The sequence below is a fragment of the Columba livia genome, chromosome 3, assembly GCF_036013475.1.
Source record: "Columba livia isolate bColLiv1 breed racing homer chromosome 3, bColLiv1.pat.W.v2, whole genome shotgun sequence".
In the NCBI taxonomy this organism is placed as follows: Eukaryota; Metazoa; Chordata; class Aves; order Columbiformes; family Columbidae; genus Columba; species Columba livia.
In genome coordinates, this window is record NC_088604.1 from 121,029,144 (window position 1) to 121,048,391 (window position 19,248).

Consider the following 19,248-nt stretch of genomic DNA (forward strand, 5'->3'; position numbering starts at 1 on the left):
GCAGGAGGCTGGAGCTGGACCAGCGCAGCCTCGGGGCACAGAAACATTTGACAGGAAAGGTCAGCGCTAAGATTTCGATATTTTAATGAGAACAGTTCATACGAGTAACTCACTTTGGGTGCTCACCGAGTACAAAAGTGCCCCCGGCTACAGATACGAACGCTCAGACTTTAAATATCTCAACAGACTCTTTACATTGGTCACGGGGAACGCTGAGCTCCAACGGGAACGTGGCGCTTGAATAAATATTTCAAATATAACCTCTTGGAAACGTTCTCTTTTACAAAGAAATTCCCTTTCTCTAGATGAAGTTACGATTCCGTCGTCACGCACCAGGCATCCCTCTGAGGTTCAAACACGGCTGGGCCGCCGTTATTGCTCTGCCAAGGAGACTGTGCTCGCCTCCGCGCTGACGCCGCCTCTGTGCCGCAGCTTGGGCTGGGAAAGCCTCTGCGGAAACACTACAGTATTGTAAAAAACAAACGGAAAAGCCAGGAAAGGCATCAGAAAAGCTCCAGGAATCTGCTGCTGAGTTCTGAAGCGTTGAGCAAAGTGCTGTGGAGTCGCAGCTGCCCCCAGAGTCACCCCAGGCACGTGGTTCTTTGCCAGCACCAAATATTTCAAAGATCCCTCCCCTGTTCCAAAGCTTTTCAATATCTGGGAAATAAAGACCTAAATCCCTCCAACGGTCCAGTACCTGTGTCACTTCTTTGCATCTTTTCACGCCGTTAGTCGTACAAACCGTGACCGCCTCCTGGTCCTAACGGAATTCACCTCTGGGGCCTCTCGTGCTGCTGGAATTCGCTGTAGCGACGCGACAGCACAACTGTCATTAACTTTCCCACCTGAGTAGGTCTTAATTTAAAACTCCGTCTGCAGTTCTGAGCAATAAACTGATGGTAGAAAAAAAGAGCATTGCTGACCTCCCTGCAGCAGCAGGAAATACTACAGACACAAATGAGAAGGCAAATGGCAATAAGCGGCCTTTCCGCACAAGCTTTTCCAGCACAGACGTACTGTTCATAGACAAGTTTTACGAGAGATGTTTTGGTCTCTTAATTGCCACGTTATAAGTGGGAGGAGTTAGAAGATTCTGGCTTTAATGCAAACGTCCAGCTGCACCAGGCTCCACCGAAAGGTAAAATAATCCCCGACCTGTGCAGCTGTAGCACTGGGCTCCCGCTGGCCCGTTTGGCTACTGGACAATTACAACGGGGAGGAAGCTCCAGGTGTTGCTCCCGCTCGTATTCCCAAGGAGCGAGCTGGCTCGCCGCCGGGATCTTTGGCAAAAGCAGAGATTAACCAACATTTCCTGAAAAAGCAACCGAGCCAAACTTACGTATGAATTCCCACTAGGGGGAAAAAACCCCAAACAACCCAAAAACGCAATTAATTCAGCTAAGCTACCAGGCTGAGAAACACAATGTCGTTTCTCGTGATTGTACGTGTCTCATCGAGTCAACCGCAAACCCACCTCGCGCCTTCCCACGGCCGCCTTCTCGTAGGGAATAACTTCCCTGGGGTTTCTGCCCCCTCTCCCACCATGCAGAGGATGGAGCCGCACGCTTTGGAGGCGGGTAATGCGGTTTTTGAGGGAATTCTGGAGATCCAGTGCACCTTTTTCACATCCAGCCCTGCTTCCCGGTCACCCCCTTCCCCGGTTCCCTCGGTGGGTTGTTGGCAAAGTCCCAGGACTGTACAAACGGCGCAGCTTTACCCGGCTGGGTAAATCCCGCACTACTGCATGTTGACCAGGGCGTGCAGCTGGGGCTGGCCCGCGTCGCCCTGTGCGTGCAGCACGCTCAGCTCGCCCAGCGCGGCGCCCACCAGCGCTCCCTGGGGCCCGTCCGACTTACAGTCCGTCCCCGGGGCGGCTCCGCTGTCGTGCAGCGCCGTCACGCTCCCCGGCAAGTTCTGGTAGTGGCCGTTTTCGGGGAAAGACAGCAGCTTCTCCGCGATTTTAGGAGACGCGTCGTATTCTTCCTCGGGTAGCTCCGTTTTGTGTCCCTCGTCGTTCTTAGACGCTCCTTCGACAATGACGAGGAAGGACTTCCAGGGTGTGTTTTTATCGTGTATCTGAAAACAAACAAAAAGTGAGAAGGTTGAATGTGTGATGAGTGTCTGGGAGGCAAAAACTTGGACCCACCTCACACCTGATGCTGGGACAAAAGGTCTCTATTTTTACCCCACCTAAATATCCCCCAAATGTCAGTGTATCACAGTATCACAGTATGTTTGGGACTGGAAGGGACCTCAAAGGGACCTCAAGGGACCTTTTTCATCCAGTCCAATCCCCCTGCTGGAGCAGGAACACCTAAGTGAGGTCGCACAGGAACATGTCCAGGCGGGTTTTGAATGTCTCCAGAGAAGGAGACTCCACAACCTCCCTGGGCAGCCTGACACCCAGGCACTCATCTGTGAGCTCCTATAGAGCATCTAAGGGGTCCAGCAGAGAGGACAATGACCAAACCCAAAAAAAAACAGCGGGGACAAATGCGACGGGTCACCAGGTGGCCAGGGAAGACGGCTGCAGGGGGCCGGGGTGCGCGGTGCGTACCGACGCGTGCCGCCGCAGCGTGGACTTGTCGGTGAAGGTTCTGCCGCAGGCGTTGCACATGAAGGGCTTCTCGCCGGTGTGGATGCGGTGGTGCCGCTGCAGCGCGTTCAGCTGCGTGAACTGCTTCCCGCACTGGTCGCAGCAGTAGGGCCGCTCGCCTGCAAACACAGAGGTTCGGCCGTTAAAGCCACAACGCCGGCGCGCCGCGAGCGCTGCTCGCTGGGCAACGGCACGTAACCCCCGCGCTTTACGAAATACAAGGCACACACAAGCATCTTCAGAAAAACAACAAGATGCTTTCAGAATCCTCACAGTTGGGTAAATTTTGACACATCCAAAGGGAGCAGATACTCATGGGGGAAGAGCTTGACCCACAGCCCCCATAAATCCGCACAGCCACTGAAACCTCCGCATTTTTTAACAGGTATTTTCCGTTGACAACTAAAGTCCTGCCCAGAACACAAAGTTTCCTATTTCCACGGTATGTCCCGCGAGCGCAGCTCACAACCACCCAGTTCTCCCCATCCATCTTGCTGCCTTCGCTGTATTAAGCACTTTTTGAAACACCACCACACTTACTCCTTGGCTAAGGCAGAAAAAGTGACACCAAGAAGCTTTGTGACAGGTGTAAGTGGTGTCACAAAAAAGATATGAGACTCCAGGACAGGAAAACCAGCTGGACATCAGCGCTGCTGTGCCCATGGGCGGCAACAAAACCGAGATGTTAACAGGGAGCACTGGCAAGGACACTTCTACAGGGTGGTATTTATTACACGGTGAAAATAACCCGAGGGTTTGCAACCTGCTGTATTGCTGAATCACGCGACTTCAAGAGAGTGGGTAAGAAAGCTTAAAAACGGACACTGAAGAGAAGATCCTTTGGGAGAAAATGTAAACGTGAACGGTGGAAGAAACACCACAATGTGCACAAAACATGGGCAGGGCAGGAATCCAAGTGACGGGGAATCCTAGCTGAGAAATTCCTTGTCTGAACTGAACACCTGTGAAGTTTACACCTTTAAATCATGATTTATATACTTTTAAACCCAAAAGAGCAGCTCCCACCTGTGTGCACTTTGATGTGCTGGTAAAGCGAGTTCCGCTGCGCAAAGGTTCTGAAGCAAACTTCACATTTGAAGGGCTTGGATCCGGTGTGGGTCCGGTTGTGGTGCTTCAGGTACTCCTTGGAGGCGAAGCTCTTCCCGCACGTCTCACACATGAAGGGCCTTTCCCCTGCAAGGAACAGCAGAACTGAACCAGCCCTCAGCACCAACGCAGCGCCGCGGGTCTCTCGTGAACGGCCTCCGCCTCTACGCAGGCAATCTTAACCACAAACTCCTCTTCTTGGAACTACATTTTGTTGCGATTTAAGATTTCCTGCCATCCACGTGTAGTTAGGAGTTACCGGCAGACAGTTTTAAGGCAGGTCAATTAAGAGGTGCAGAAATACCACACACAACTCACGGGTGGTACGACCAAACCACCAGTTTATACTCCAAAGGACACATGCTTTTAAAAGGATTTCTTCGCAGATCAGGCTCAGCCAAGCCAGCTCTTTATATTCCTCGTGCTAACTGCTCCTGACTTCTAGGGAAATGATTGTTCTCTTGAATTCAACCCAACCTTTTATTGATGGCAGATCTTTGGCTACTGAACAACAAGCAGCCGCAGTCCAGACTCGGGACGTCGGATCCCAGCCCAACGGGAACCACTTCTCTTTAATCAGCTCCTTTTACTCTCTCTGCCTCTCCACCTGTAGGAACCTTTCTCAGTAAAATCCTGTCTAGGGATGAGAATATCTGTTTTTATTTAAAAACCAACGACCAAAAAAAAGCGTTTTCTGAAAGAAAATGAGATCTCCTGGTCTGACAGCAGGGCTCCCCCGGTCCGAAAAGCCTTACCTGTGTGACAGCGTTTGTGATAAATAAGCATGTGGTTCTGGGTGAACCTGGCACCACACTCATCACAGACAAAAGGTTTCTCACCAGTATGGATTCTGCAATGAGAAAGCGACGTTAAAGCAGCGAGCTACAGTTCTGCCCTTCTCAGCACAACACAAGCCGTCCTCACTTGTGGCTGCTCTCTCAAGAGCGACCGCACGTCTGCGCAGGATTTCGGTGTCTCTTAAAAACACCTTCAGCTGAGACAAATTGTGCAGCTTTACCGCTCAATAGTGCGGGCGCCGCACCACTGAGGCCCGGACCCAGAAACTTCTTTAGGGTAAAACCAAATTTTTAAAGGTAAAAATTGAGTAAAGTTTAGAAAACTTGGATCCAGATAAGACAGACTGAAGGAAAAATGTAACTACCTCAGGATGGGAAGCAAAGCAGCTTTATATTGCTGACGCTACCAATAAAGCACTCCGCACTGAATGCGAGCGAAGTGTTCCCCGGCCAGCGGCTCCTGCAGAGACACCGGCTGCTCTGGAACACGCGGCACCCAAGGAGCGCAATAAAAAGCTGCTGTTTTTATACAGTTTCTCCTGCTGTCGCCCCAAGCAGCGCGATCTCCGGGGAAGGGCTGCGTGTACACCAAGGGCTCTTTACACAATTGCTGCCAGGGCCGGTTTACCTTAAATTTTGGGGCCCATGCGGATGTGAGGGCTCTTTTGAACAGCGCGGGGCGAACGCAGCTAAGGGAGGGTGGTTTTTGTGCTAATACACACCAACAGGAAGAGCACAGGTGTAAAAATATACACAAAAAAGGTGAGAAATTCTCAGTGTCACCGGTGAGGACAGCACTGAGTTCAGCATTCAACAAGCTTGTTGCATAGTCGCAGCGGCACACGAGGGAGAAGAAAGTCCAGGTGTCCACCTCTGAGATACAAACTGATCCCCCCAGCTCTGCGCCGGTGCCTTTGGGGCGTCACTCACCACTCCCGGTGACGTGTCCCCTGTTTCTGATCACATATCAGTAGTTTTCTATGCTCAGCACCCAAATCTGGTGTGCTTGAATTTAATACGCAGCCAAAGCTTTTTATAATATTTTCACCCCTATTGCATAACATTTTTCTATTGAATACAAAGAGGCATTCAAATGAGCTGAAATATTTATAGCACTAATCCTACAAATAATTTGGCACGGGGGTTGCTTTTCTCACGGGAAACATCCCACTGTTAATGGGTCTGATCCTGTGGGAAAAGTCAACCCGGCAGCGGCCCACGCGCCTCCGCGGGGCTCAGCGACAATTACAGCAACTCCCTGCACCTGAAAAGCAGAAAAAGTAATTGAAAAAGTAATGTTTTACATCCCCACTTCACTTGAAGGCTCCAAGTGCGTTCCAGGGGACTCTGCTTCTCCCCCCAGAATCTAACAAGGCCAGTGAAGTCCGTTCATACCTCATGTGTGTTTTAAGTGCAGAAGGCTGAGAAAATTTAGCCTCACACTCTGTGCACCCATAAGGCTTGTCGCCTGTGTGCGTCCTTTCATGGAGCCGCAAGGCGGTTTTGGAGCTCAACCCCTTTCCACACTGCTGGCACTGATGACGCTCCCCACCACCCTCATGAACCTGGAGAATGTGCCTCTTGACGTCCTTCTTCCTCTTGAACTTCTTACCGCAGAGCTCACAAGGGAAGTGGCGCTCGCTGCTGTGGACATGGCGCTGGTGGCTTTTGAGGTTGCACCGGTTGGCAAAGGTCTGGCCGCAGGTTTCGCACCGATAAACGATTTCGGCCGCGATGCCGTGGCTGTGCTTGATGTGCTTGAGAAAGCTTTTCTCGTACAGGAACTCCTTCTCGCACGTGCTGCACTTGAAGTTACTGCCTCGCTGCTTTTTCTCCTCTTCCGATTTTTTCAGGTTGTCTTCCGACTCAAAGTTGCCGTCGCAGTCTTCGCTTTCAGGTTTGACGCTGTCCTCCGCTTGCTCCCCCTCCTCCCTCTCCGTATCGCACAAATCCTGCTCTTGAGGATACGCGTCTTCTTCAACAGCAACCTCCGCGTTCTTCTGCTGCTCCCTCAGCCGCCTCGTGTACTTCTTCTTCGGGATTTCCACAAACACCTTCCTCCCCGCCAGCCTCCCGCTCGCCCTTCTGATTTTGGTGTAAGGAGGCTTCAGTATCTCCTTCTTTTTGTCCATCTTCTCTTTCGATTTGGCAGTGGGCACCTCAGGAGGGGCCCCGTTGCTGGGCCTGTCTGCCGGGGGATCCGCGGGACAGTCCGTCTGCTCGGCTTCTGCCACGGCAGCTGCTTTGGACTCGGGCAAAGCGCTGGGCTGAGCGGCGCTCTCCTCCTCAGAGCTCTGCGATTCGGAGAAGTTCTGCAGCTCCAGCAGCACCGACTCAAGCATCTGCTTCTTTAACTGGAAGCAGGTTTCCGAGAGGTCCAAGCACTTCAGCTTTTCGGCTATTTCCAGCATCCGCTGCACTCGGTCTTCTTCCACTTCCACCTTGGCAGTGTAGACAAACTCAAGGAAGGAAGCGAAGTCGGCGACCTGGACCTCGTTGAGGAACACGATGGTCCTGGGGCTGTCCATGGCCTGCTCGCTGAGGAACACCTCCTTGAAAAACTTGCTCGTGGCCGCCAAAACCGCCTTGTGAGCCACAAACTCGGCCCTGACGCCCTGGTACTCCACGCTGACCGTCACGTCGCACAGGTGGCCCAGGAGACGCAGCTGATGCATTTCATTCAGGAGGTTGATCGGAGAGGACTTGGATTCCAGTAAAACCGCATTACTTTCCATCTTTCTTCTCTCTGCAAGAAGCTGTTAACGACATCGCACGTTAGTCAACGGAACTCCAAGGTTTCAGGCGCCAAAAGCCACGTCCAGACACTGGAGAGCGCTTCGCTTCAGACTTAAGCACTTAAGGTGCTCCAGCTTAAGAGACCAGACTTAAAAGGAGCATTGTGGAAAGTCTGGCTACAAGTACCTGTTTCAAAAAGCATCAACCTAAGCGCTCACATCTAGAAACACATCACCAGTCACAAACGGAGGTTTCTCTGGAGTTAATTTGAGTTTAAATCTCTACTGTAGTTTCACGTGAAACACTAAAGACTGTTAGAACCTGTAATAGGGACAAAGCAAACAGAGGAAGATCAAAGGAAACGTTCTCATTAAGGCACGTGGAATTAAGAAATTATTCTCCCCGCTAATCAGGCAGCAGGAGAAAGGTAAGATTAAGTGAAAGTTAACTGCAATCCTAAATAAACACTTCCTTATACGTGCTTTCCAGATAAGACTGTTCAACAAGACTGGCATAAAATTCCAAATGCTTCACCGACCGACCCAAGCCCGGGAGCCCGCAACCGCAAACCTAAGAAATGGCACAACTCTCTCAAGGTGGTGTCTTTTTAAAAACACTATCACTCAAAATGGACTTACGGCCTCTAAATTCTGCACGCCCATGTGCAGCCATGCAAGGGCTTCACAATTTCCACTGACATTTAGGTTCCATCGCATTTCCCAGTAACGTTTTAAGCTGCTCCAAAGTTCTCAAAGTACTGAGTTTTGGGGTTTTGTTTTAATGTTTGACCCGAGAACAATCAATATTTCTGTGAACTTTATAGACTATTGAGCTTCACTGTGTTCCTAACAACTCATACAAATGCTTTTTGAATCTCAAGTACTTCTTTCCACTTCCTAAACATTAACTTTCCTCTGTACACACAGTCATTTAGATATGAGACACTAAAAATCTTGCTCAGAAAGATTAAAAAATAGCCTACAAATGGAATAAAGTTTACGTACCAATAAGGAGGCCATATTAAGCATGAAAGACACGTGAGAAGAATAATAATTAAAAATTTAACAATAATAAAAATAATAATGTTAAAGTAATAATTTAAATAGTTCTGCTAACATTATTCTACCAAATACCTAAACCACACTGATACTGAGTTTTACTACACCTGAAGACCCAGAGGGGAGGCAAAGAACCACCTGTGCCAGCCCAGAGCTCAACCAACATCCCAAACCACCATCCGCTTTTACAAGCAAACCCCAATGACGTGCTTCAGTTTGGACAGAAATTGTCGATGAACGAGAATGACGCGATTTGACTTCTGACTGAAACGCCAGCTCTCACAAATAAACACAAAAGATGATGTTTAAACTTTGCTTCTCTTTCTCCAGAGTCACCCCGCCGCGTTTTTCCTCCCAGTTGCACAACAAACCGGCACTCACAGTATCTGAGGGGGAAGTAAGCAAAAACTCGTTGAACACCTTATCTGAGATAACCAACAATGCAAAAACCAACAACGTAAAAACCAACAACGTAAAAACCTAATTTTTTCCTCGATAGAATTATTTTCGAGCTCCTTATCACGTTATTTCACAACTACCCGTCTATTTTCCACCTGAGCACACACAAAAGCTGCGGTCACGTGCAGGCACCAGCGATCCCCAGCAGGAAACAAGAACCCAAACCACCACCATCTCCCGCTGGGGCGAACGTCCCGTAACTGCGCTGAGGAGCCGAGCGCAGCCGCCTGTGTTCACAGACACGTTGTGCAAACGCCTTTCTTTCATTCTTTGCTTTAGATGACACAGAGGACCCGAGGGGGAGAGCCCAGGGGACTCCTGCACGGCAGGAGGATGTGGAACCATCACACGCGACAGGGCCAGCCGCCCTCCTCTTCCTTCCCTTGGCCTCCCATGCTGCCAGAGCGGCCCCATTTTATTCCTCATGAAGGACAAAGAGGCCAAAAAAGTGGAAACAAACCCAAACCAACAAAACCCTGCACGTTTTAATGTAATATAGGTCATTAGATGCTGAGATCCCAGAAGAGTCTAAATCAAACTGTTTGATTTTGGAGCCACAAAGCTCATTGTGCCACTATTCCAGGGACTCTGGAGCCTGCGCAGACTGAAGGTGTTTGTTTGTAAGACAGGTTTTTTCTCAGCCCTGTGAAAAAGAGCATGGAATTTATATTGTGCAGTGGCACTGAACACTTCTTTGCTGTGGACACTGAATGCCGGCTCTAGAAAACGTCCAGCAGATCGTGAGCACGCTTCACAGAATCCCAGCATGTCAGGGGTTGAAGGGCCCTGGAAAGCTCATGCACTGCAATCCCCCCATGGAGCAGGAACACCCAGATGAGGTTACACAGGAAGGTGTCCAGGCGGGTTGGAATGTCTGCACAGAAGGAGACTCCACAACCCCCCTGGGCAGCCTGGGCCAGGCTCTGCCACCCTCACCCCCAACAAGTTTCTTCTCAAATTTAAGTGGAACCTCCTGTGTTCCAGTTTGCACCCATTGCCCCTTGTCCTGTCACTGGTTGTCACCAGAAGAGCCTGGCTCCATCCTCCTGACACTCACCCTATATATATCTGTAAACATTAATGAATCACCCCTCAGTGTCCTCTTGTCCAGCTCCAGAGCCCCAGCTCCTCAGCCTTTCCTCACACGGGAGATGCTCCACTCCCTCCAGCATCTTGGTGGCTGCGCTGGACTCTCTCCAGCAGTTCCCTGTCCTGCTGGAACTGAGGGGCCACAACTGGACACAATATTCCAGGTGTGGTCTCCCCAGGGCAGAGCAGAGGGGCAGGAGAACCTCTCTCGACCTCTCTTTACCCCACGGAGTTCCTATTTTGGGCCGTTAGTAAAATTAATTAAAGTAAATAAACTTTTAAAAAGCACCAGGCCTCCATCATACACACACCCCCCCCCCCTCCTCCGCGGGCCGTGCCGAGGGGACAGGGCCCCGGCGGCCACCCTGCTCGGAGGGGATGGGGAACGGCGCTGGGACGCGGCCAGGCCTCCGGGGACGGGCCGGGGACACCCGCAGCGCCGCTCCCCGGCCCCCGCAGCCCGCGCGGGCCGCTCCCGCCCCGCACTCACCGGCGGTCCCGCGGCGGAGCGCAGCGAACGGGCAGCGCCGCTCGTCCCCTCACGGGCGGCGGCCGGAAGCGCGGCAGTTGGCGGGGCAGTGCGCAGGCGCGGCTGCAGCGCGCAGGAAGTGGCGTCACGCAGCGCGACACCGTTGCTAGGCAACGCGGCCCGCCGGGCCAGCGACGCCACCACGTCGCCGAATTGAGTTTCCTACAGTTAAATCTATGCAAATAAATTAGTTACGGGACGGCTGGTCACGTTATCTTTATTTATTAAAAATAATTAAAAAAAAGAGCGGTAATTTACAGCGGCAGCACGACGCCCGTGTCTGCACACAGGTTTAACCCGCGCTTCCGCAATGAGGCTCCAATAGACACAAACCTTTGTTTAAAAAAACCACAAAAATAAATAAAACTCCACCGAACAGGCGGCGCTGAAGAACACGGGAGTGAATTCGGCCTGGAGAGACCGCGCGGTTTTGTGACGACAACTGATACTACAAGCACAGAAGGGAGCGATCGGCGCCTTGTGCGTTATTAACACCAGGTGGCACATGTTCCGCTTTTTTAAGCAAAAGGCTCTGGGGTTTGTACAGTTTACCTTGGTCAACGGACCAAATTTCCGGCGCAGAGTCTTCACCCGCACGCGCTTCCGAGAACGTTTCTATTTTGGACCAGTTATGGTCCTTTTTGGTTGTAAGATCGATTAAGAAACTTTTCCAGTGGGCATTCCGGTCATGAATCTAAAAAAGAAAACAAAAGGGGGAAAATTACGATATCTGATTTTTTCCCTAATAATAACTGAACATTTGATCCAGTACAAAATCAAACAGTGTGGGGGTAACTCTGTGATTCTGTCTCAAATGCAAAAGCTGAGCTCCGCCTGTCTCGCCAGCTCCGCGCTGATTTCTGGCTCCGCTGTCGCCCAAAGCTTCCAAAAGCAGCTACAATTCCAGCACACAGGCAGACATTAACTTAAAAAACCTTGTAACTAAAATAACAACCCCCTTATGTTCCATCTTAGCCCAATGTGCTCTGGAAACAGCTGAGCTCAGCGACCCATTTTTCAGCGCATCGCGATGCCGGAAGCGCATAAAATCAGATTTATCCGTGACGCGGATACATATATTCATTCTTCCGCTTTTTTTATTAACTAAAAATGAGAACTCCAGCACCAACCAAACCCTCGTTAAGGCGCGGTTGTTAGACCCGGCAAACGGGGGCAGCGTACCGCCACGTGTCTGCGCAGCGTGGACATGTCGGTGAAGGTTCTCCCGCACGCCCGGCACTTGTAGGGCTTCTCGCCGGTGTGGATGCGCTGGTGGCGGCGCAGGGCGCCCTGCTGGGTGAACGTCTTCCCGCACTGCTCGCAGAAATACGGACGGGTCTCTGAAAACAAGCCAAAAAAACGACCCGGGGAGCATCTAGCCTTGATTTCAGCTGACAAAATGAGGTGGTGTCATGCCCCGCTTAGCCAGGATCAGCTACTTGTCCTCACCCCCTAATCTAAACATCTTATAAAACTCACTCCGGAATAAAACGTCACCATCCAAACTGGACGGTATTCAGCTTCCAGCGCCGTTTATTTTCACAGCGCCAATTAATTCTGCCTCGTTACCTGCGTGGACGTTGCTGTGCTGGGCCAGCGAGGCTCTCAGCCCAAACGCCTTCCCGCAAACCCCGCACTTGTAGGGCTTGGCGCCCATGTGGCACTGCTTGTGGCATTTCAGGTACTCGTTGGTGGCAAAATGCTTTCCACACACGTCGCATTTAAAAAGGCGCTCTCCTGAGCAAAGGGGAAAAGACATTCCGGATTATTTCGGCGGAATTTTGTACTTCAAAGCTGATCTTTCACATGTCTTTCTATCCCTATTAGTTCCTAGCGTGCACAGTCTTCAAATCCCAACTAGGAATTTCTAGCGGTATAAATAAAGGGAGAAACCAGACGGAACAACAGCAGCATTGAACGCCTACCTGTGTGCGTCCTTTTGTGGCCAGTGAGTTTGCCTTTATCAGCAAAGCAAGCCCCGCAGTCCTCGCAAATATATGGTTTTTCCCCCGTATGGGACCTAAACGAAGCGAAATATGAGCGTTAGTAAATCAGCTCTTGTAGCGCATACTTAAAATAACGTATTTGAAATTGTGTTCTACACGCTACAGGCAGCAGACTTCATTTTTTCAAGCATCTCTTGGGACGCTGTGGGCCACGTTCCTGGCTGCCGCAATCCCTCAGCCTCGTGTCCTCCGGCCCGCAAACTGCAACCGGCAGGATATTCCCAATTTTAAGACAAAAGGCTGTAAGGAAAGTCAGGCAAGCGGTGTTTCTGAATGCACGCTGGACATCTCATTATAAACCAGCTCAAATCAGTGAAAGCCTGATGTTTGGTCTTAACACGGCGCTGACTTCCCTTATTCCAACCCAAGTGTGCAAAAACACACACAATTTGGAGCTGTCAGGCAAAACGCTGCAGATCTGAGACACAGGCAGTCACCCAACGCAAACCCCGCGAGTCGCTATTCTGTTGCAGTCACACCGCATCTCGCACGCAGCGCAGCACCGCTCGTTTCAGCCGGCACGGATCATCACAGCATTTCCGATGTTTTGTTTGAATCAGAACACCTCACAATTTTTTAAATCGCTGTAGGAGCGGGTAGAAGACAGGAGGACGCTACTGTCCCCATGGCACAGGTGTGCAGTCTCTAGTAACGGGATTTCTCTCACCCTGTTTAGCCCTCCAACAGTTAACCTCCCAGTTACTGAGCTATCTGCGAGACTCCCTGTTGGGAGACAACTGGGAAATTCCAGGGGATGATTCACCCTCTCCTGGGAGGGGACACGCTCACCACAGACGTGATCAGCGAGCGACTCATCCTGTCTAGCTCCACTGACTCCAGAGGGAGCCCAGATGAGAAATCCAGCTTTCGTATTGCGCACAAAAACCAAAATCTCACACTAAATGACTTGCTTGGGGTGACAAAGAGTAAGTGAGGCTCGGCATCTGGGTCTCTGGGGTCCCTGACTCATGTTCAGCCCATCCTACTTTTCATCAGTGAAGACCATCAGCTTATTTTGAAGACTGGCTCAAATAACTGGCTTTTGCTCACAAGTTTGCCTAAAGCGTGTTTCAAAACCCCTACAAACCTGATGCAACGGCCAGATGCAGACAAAGCTGTTACGTAAAAGTTAATCACGGCTACTACGGAATGAGTTATATCCTGGTGTTCCTCTTACAAGGACATGCAAGGAGAATGACTCGGAAAAGGAAAAAGAAGCACCGAAGCACACTGGGCATGCAGGGAGCGGTAACGGGAGGAGTGCTGCTGCAGGCTGACCTGGTGTGGACCTTAAGTTGGGAGGGCTGAGCAAATTTTGCATGACAAATGCCACACTCGTAAGGTTTTTCTCCCGTGTGCGTCCGCATGTGGAACACCAGCGCCGTTCGGGAGCTGAGGATCTTCCCGCAGACAGAGCAGAGCGGGCGTTTGACTCTGCCCTCGTGCTTCCGCATATAATGCGTCCTCACGTCTCTCTTTCTCTTAAAGGTAGCGTTGCAGAGGGTGCAGGCGAACTGCCGCTCGTCCGTGTGGACGCACGCTCGGTGCTCCTTCCAGCTGTTGTAGCTGGCAAACGACTTGCCGCAGATGTCGCACCGATAGGCTTTACCCGGCAAGCACTGATGGACGTCTCTGCAGTGATCCACGTACTTCTTGCGGGAAACAAACTGCTCGTTACACTTCTCGCATGTTATTACATAGGCAGACTTACTCGCCTCGCTTTTATTTACCTTCTTTATTTTAAACACTTCATCTGAATCACGTTCTTCGCCATCCTTCTCATTAGAGTATCCATCGTCCTCATCGTCTCTGCTATCTTCAACTTCTGAACAACCCGCTTCATCATCTACCTCCTCCTCACCCTTCAAACTCGTTTCACCTTCATCACCTTCTTCACTCAGTTTTTCACTTCTTGCTTCAGCTTCCTTATATCTCTGCTTCTGTTCTTGCTCGTTGCTGCTGTCTCCTTCAGTAACAGACAAACCCCCGGGTTCTTCCTCACGACTCGTGGCCCCTTCGCACCTCACAGGCTTCTGTTGTTCAGCCTTGGATGTCCCGTCCCACCTCTCTCTGTCAGGACCTTTGTCACAGCTCACTGCGTGTGGCCTTTGCGCAGGCGGAACTACCATCCAATAGACAGGCACAAGTTTCCTCGCTTGCTGGTGGATTTTTCTGTGAAAACAAACACCACAGAATGACTTCAATAGGTTTAATTGTTTCCATTCAGGCATGTTTGCCTCGGAGGAAGAGTCATTTCCTCTTAATTGTTCTTTGCATCATTTAAGAAATTAACAGTGTATCTGGAGAGCTGAACAACAGGAAAATTTCATGTAGAGTTGGACCAGATAATTAAAGAAAATTAAAAGGTCTCAGTTCATCAAGGATGGAGCCTCTCAAGTACACATGTTCGCGATCTGACTAGTAACATAGGCTGGACTGTACGTTTTCCTCCAGGGCCATGCTGGACAGGGTAAGAAATTATGGACTTAAAACAAGGGAAATATAGATTAAATGTCTATATGGACAACCAGAACAGGCCCGCTTGGAAGCCACCAGCTGCAGCGGTTAACTCCAGTTATCCCCACCCGGTGTGTGGAACAAGCCGTGTCACTGCACCCGCGACACATCTGGAATGTCTTTCTGCTACTGGACTGAACTCCAAACAAACTCTGACATTTTTTAAAAGGGAAGCTGGGCTGCAGTAGAAAACCACCCATCTCCTGACCCACACAGGCAGGGTACGGAGACGTGTGACACGTACAGCGGCTTCTGCAGCTCTGGAAATTGCTGTGCAACTTCAACATCTCGTTTTTGGGCAGGCAGCCCTTAATAAGCCTATTCAGAAATGCATGCTACCCAGCAAAAGAGCACGCAGGATACTGGGTCCGCAAAAAACACACTAAAAAGCACCACGCTGCCCTGACATTTACGACAAGGGCATTCTCTTGTGCATTTTGAACAGACGCCGATTCTTTTCGGGCTCCTATTATAAATCCAAATCCGAGGCTCCCAAAACCACCTAACAGATCCTGTTGCACAAGTCCTCTTTGACTCAATGGGAAATGTTCCCCTAAATTCCCAGTCTGTGAGAACTTAATCCAATAATCTGGACTGAGAGCTTGATGAGGTCAGCAGAAAAAAATCTCTGCTGATTTCAAAACGCTTCGGATCAGATCCAAGGAATCCTGGAACCAAAGGAGCAGGGACTTCAAGAACAGAGAGAAACACAGACACAGCATGCTGTACCTGACGTGGGTGTTGTACGCGGACCTCTGCGCAAAGCCGGCGGGGCAGCGCTCGCATTTGTACGGTTTCTCCCCCGTGTGCGTCCGTATGTGGACCACAAGGCCACACTTGGAGCCCACAACCTTGTCGCAGTAGGGGCAGGCCTGGGGACACCGCTGCTTCTCGTGCACCCTGCGGATGTGCTCGTTCGCGTCCTTCTGGCGCTTAAACCTCTTGTCACAAAACACGCAGGAGAAGCCCTGCTGGTGGCTGTGAGCGGCGAGGCGGTGCTGCCGCAGGTTCTGGTGCGAGGAGAAGCGCCGCTCGCACACATCACAGCCGTACCGGACAGCCAGGTTAGCGTCGTGCTTGAGCTCCGTGTGCGACTGGTGCTGCTTGGTAACACGGAACGACTCGTCACACTTCTCGCGGGCAATCTGTGGCAAGACATTCGCCACATGCCACGGTGATTTCCTGCGTTCGGTTCTACTGACAAATTTGGAAATTAAACTGTTTTCATCCTCCCACTGCTCAGGCAGCGTGTTCCCAATGACTACGCAGGCTTCCTTTGACTCGGCCTGACTTAGGAGAGAATCGCTACTCTCCTTCTCCAGACTAACAATATCCGCACTGAGCCTGTTTCTGGCATCTGTCTTGTTACATTTTGGTAGCTTTGCTGTCTTGGATTTGGGGTCTGGCGAAGCGGTTTCCTCTTGCTCCAGGCTCACTGCCTGGCCTTCGATGAGTTCGTAGCCAGCCAGCAGCTTTTTCTTGCTCTGCCTCTCCCAAAGTCTCCTCTGCAGGGGTGTTGCCACAGCCTGGGGAGAGTTACCCGGTTTGCGGTTCTCCTCTTGCTGGACGCGAGGCCACTGTGACCCGTTTTCACACAGCTGACCCTTCAGGTGGAGGCTCAAATCCAACCCCTTCCTGTCCTCTGCTTTCACTTCTTCACAAATGTCAAGCAAATCCTTGCACTCGAGTCTCTCAGCTATTTCTTTCATCCGTTGCAGTTTTTCAGCTTCAATCTCCACTTCTGCAGTGTAAACGAACTCCAGAAAAGAGGTGAACTCCTCCGTGTAAATGTCTTGCAGAGTCACTGTGCAGTTCTTGGTGTCCAGCATGTCATCGTGCAGGAAAAGCCCCTTGAAATAGTTGCTGGAAGCTGCCAAGACGGCTTTGTGAACCAGAAACTCCTCCTGAATTCCCAGATGCTGCGTGTGGACCGTCACGTCGCAGAGGTGACCGAACTGGTACAGGGAGTGCAGTGTCCTCAGCAGGTTAGGAGCAGCAACCTTGGATTTCATCAGGATTTTCTTTTTCTCCATCCTGCCAGAAAGAGAGACAAACATTTGAGGTTTTTTGAGGAGGTAATAAGTGTTTTGTTGGAAAGGTATTTCAAAACTGCTCCTTCTCAATCAACAAACAGAGGGGTCAGAATTACTTCACATTTTGACTTTCTCAGAAAGAACAACTTGCATTTCCCAAACTAGCTATTATTACAGTCAATCCGATGCTGGAGAACTCCCTGGCGTTCCTGTTTCAACCTGCATGTGCCACCTATACCGCTGGAACCAGAAGTCTTGTTTAAAAGAACAATAACGAGGCTGCCAACCTCACTGAGGCCATTAGATGCTCTGACCCAATCCTCTGAAGCTGATATTCCCAATCTAGCATGGTTTTTAAATGCCTGTTATTTATTACATGCTTACAACAGCTCTGTAACCAAGGGAAGAGTGTCAGGCCAAAATAAACAGCCGAAACAGTTTGTTATTGCTTAAGGGCTCGGTTTAAGCTTGGCTTGCTGGGCTTCCCTCTCCCAGTAATAAAGCTTGGCAGAAAACGACACCAAACCGTACTTTCACTTCTCATCTAAATTATGTTTGACATTACATTAAATACATTCTTGGCAGATATAAACCATCTGATTAAGAAGACAAATGTGTCTTCAACATAAAGTACCAGGAAGTCGAACACAATACCCAGCCTAGAGTGAATGGGTTTGAACAGTAAGCTTAAGAGACAGCTTGGAGAGTACTCTTCCTATTACAAGCTACCGCAAAGGATAATCATCTAAACCGCATGGCGTCGCTTATTCAGCACCTGTGACATCCCAAATAATGTTTTAAAAACTGCATTTAAAGGTTTAAAGTGATTTTTTTAATGACCCGGTTAAGCGCAGCTGGAACCTGTAGAGCTACATTCGTAGGAAACGGACAAGGTTTCTGCTAGATAAAAAATGGCTGTAAATTTGAGTTATGCAGAACCTTAATTATTTGTACTTAATTGGAGGGCTGATCCTGACTACTCTAGATTCAAGCCCACAAATTCAGAAAAGCTTCCACTTAATCTGTCCTCTGGCTCACCCCTCTTAACGCTCTCCAACAGGATTTCCTTCTCCATCTCTGCACGGAGCTGAGCCCAGCGTCGCGAAGCTCCCCCGTTAAAGAAATCAATGAGCAGAGCACGTGCTAATTTCCTCCTTCTCCTTTTTAAGATCCCCATCTGCGATAAATCCTCGATACGCGCTCCCATGTGAGCTCTGCTAACACCAGGATCTGATACGAGGCCAAACAGAAAGGTACGTTCCAACATCATCTCTTCAGTTCAGCTGCTTCGAGATTAAATCAGCCCAGGAACACTTTACTGAAATGTCTATCCAATGAAAAACACCACAAATTAATCAATTCTCACTTTTTTTTTCTTTCTTCAGAAAAAAATAGGACTGTACTTCTTGTTACCATTTGGAGAGGAATTTGAACTTGCGTTTTCTGCAGTGGCGTTGCGTATGGTTTGTTATGTTTTACGGTTTCACCAGGTTGAGAGCAGAACCAAATTTTTCAGGAGTATAAGACAGTATGGAAAATTATTTTTCTTGCCCAAACCCAAAATTTAGGTAACAGAACATTGCCAAGTATTTTGCTTTCACCTTTGGGGGTAAGGCGGCCGGTTCTGACCCCCAGCGGATTAGGAAAGCTATTTGCTCCTTACTCTTTATGCTTCGCTAAAACTTAACAAGAGAAGGTTCTTGAGGAATTCCCATCCACAGCAATGAGGACGACAAACGTTGCAGTAAATCCTCCAGTTATCGAATCAAAGAGAAAGACAACTACCAAGTAGCTGTCTCCAATACACTGACTTCAACAGGAAGATTTAAATGAAAACAACATTTTGTCTATGTATTGCATTTTATGTGTTTGTTTGTAACTTCTTTCAGCTTTTTGCCTGCTAGTAAGGGAATACATATTTTAAAGAATTAGAATGTAAGCAAGATTTATGGAAAACATAATGAATCACTGCAAAAGCCAAAAGGTGTTTCAATTCAATTACAGGTCCTGGTAAGGCCAGTGGAATAGAATCACAGAATCATGAAATCGTTTTGGTCAGAAAACACCTTTAAAGACCATCGAGTCCAACCATTAACCTAACACGGTGCGGTACAACTGTTTTAAAAAATAAAGCCTAACTCGTGGCTTCCACTCTCAAATCAAATCTTTATATTTGCTCTGTAATATAGTATTTTGTTTTTTTTTTTTAAATGATGCAACGACACAACCAATAGCAGCTTCTAATCCAGGATAATTAACACAGAAAATGAATTTATAGGAAGGACAGTAAACACTTCTAAACCATCGTTGTTTCTTGGATT

At 49.4% G+C, this 19,248-nt stretch overlaps 2 protein-coding genes across 8 annotated transcripts in view; both read right to left on the reverse strand.

Moving 5' to 3' along the window:
• Positions 1-67: 67 nt before the first annotated feature.
• On the reverse strand, positions 68-11,063 carry GZF1 (GDNF inducible zinc finger protein 1). Of its 3 annotated transcripts, none has more exons than XM_021280484.2 (6): positions 10,924-11,063; positions 5,896-7,256; positions 4,459-4,553; positions 3,623-3,790; positions 2,558-2,715; positions 68-2,076 (listed from the first exon to the last, which is right to left on the reverse strand). In XM_021280484.2, exons 2-6 carry the CDS (start codon positions 7,233-7,235, stop codon positions 1,738-1,740), a joined length of 2,100 nt encoding a protein of 699 aa, XP_021136159.2. In that variant the 5' UTR covers positions 7,236-7,256; positions 10,924-11,063; the 3' UTR covers positions 68-1,737. The 3 variants fall into 3 exon arrangements, with proteins under 3 accessions (XP_021136159.2, XP_064915510.1, XP_064915509.1); XM_065059438.1 differs by lacking the exon at positions 10,924-11,063 and adding an exon at positions 10,333-10,473; XM_065059437.1 differs by lacking the exon at positions 10,924-11,063 and adding an exon at positions 7,423-8,680.
• Positions 10,573-19,248, reverse strand: part of LOC102092436 (GDNF-inducible zinc finger protein 1) — a 46,027-nt gene continuing 37,351 nt past the window's right edge. For 4 of the 5 annotated variants that reach the window (XM_065059435.1, XM_065059434.1, XM_065059433.1 and 1 more), the window contains 6 exons: positions 15,624-16,928; positions 13,656-14,549; positions 12,297-12,391; positions 11,941-12,108; positions 11,554-11,711; positions 10,573-11,065 (listed from right to left, as the gene is read on the reverse strand). In XM_065059435.1, the coding sequence (XP_064915507.1) occupies positions 10,820-11,065; positions 11,554-11,711; positions 11,941-12,108; positions 12,297-12,391; positions 13,656-14,549; positions 15,624-16,927 (2,865 nt within the window). In that variant the 5' untranslated portion in view covers position 16,928 and the 3' untranslated portion in view covers positions 10,573-10,819. Of the gene's footprint in view, positions 11,066-11,553; positions 11,712-11,940; positions 12,109-12,296; positions 12,392-13,655; positions 14,550-15,623; positions 16,929-17,965; positions 18,222-19,248 lie in introns of those variants that run through there. The other variant, XM_021280482.2, reaches the window with a different exon arrangement.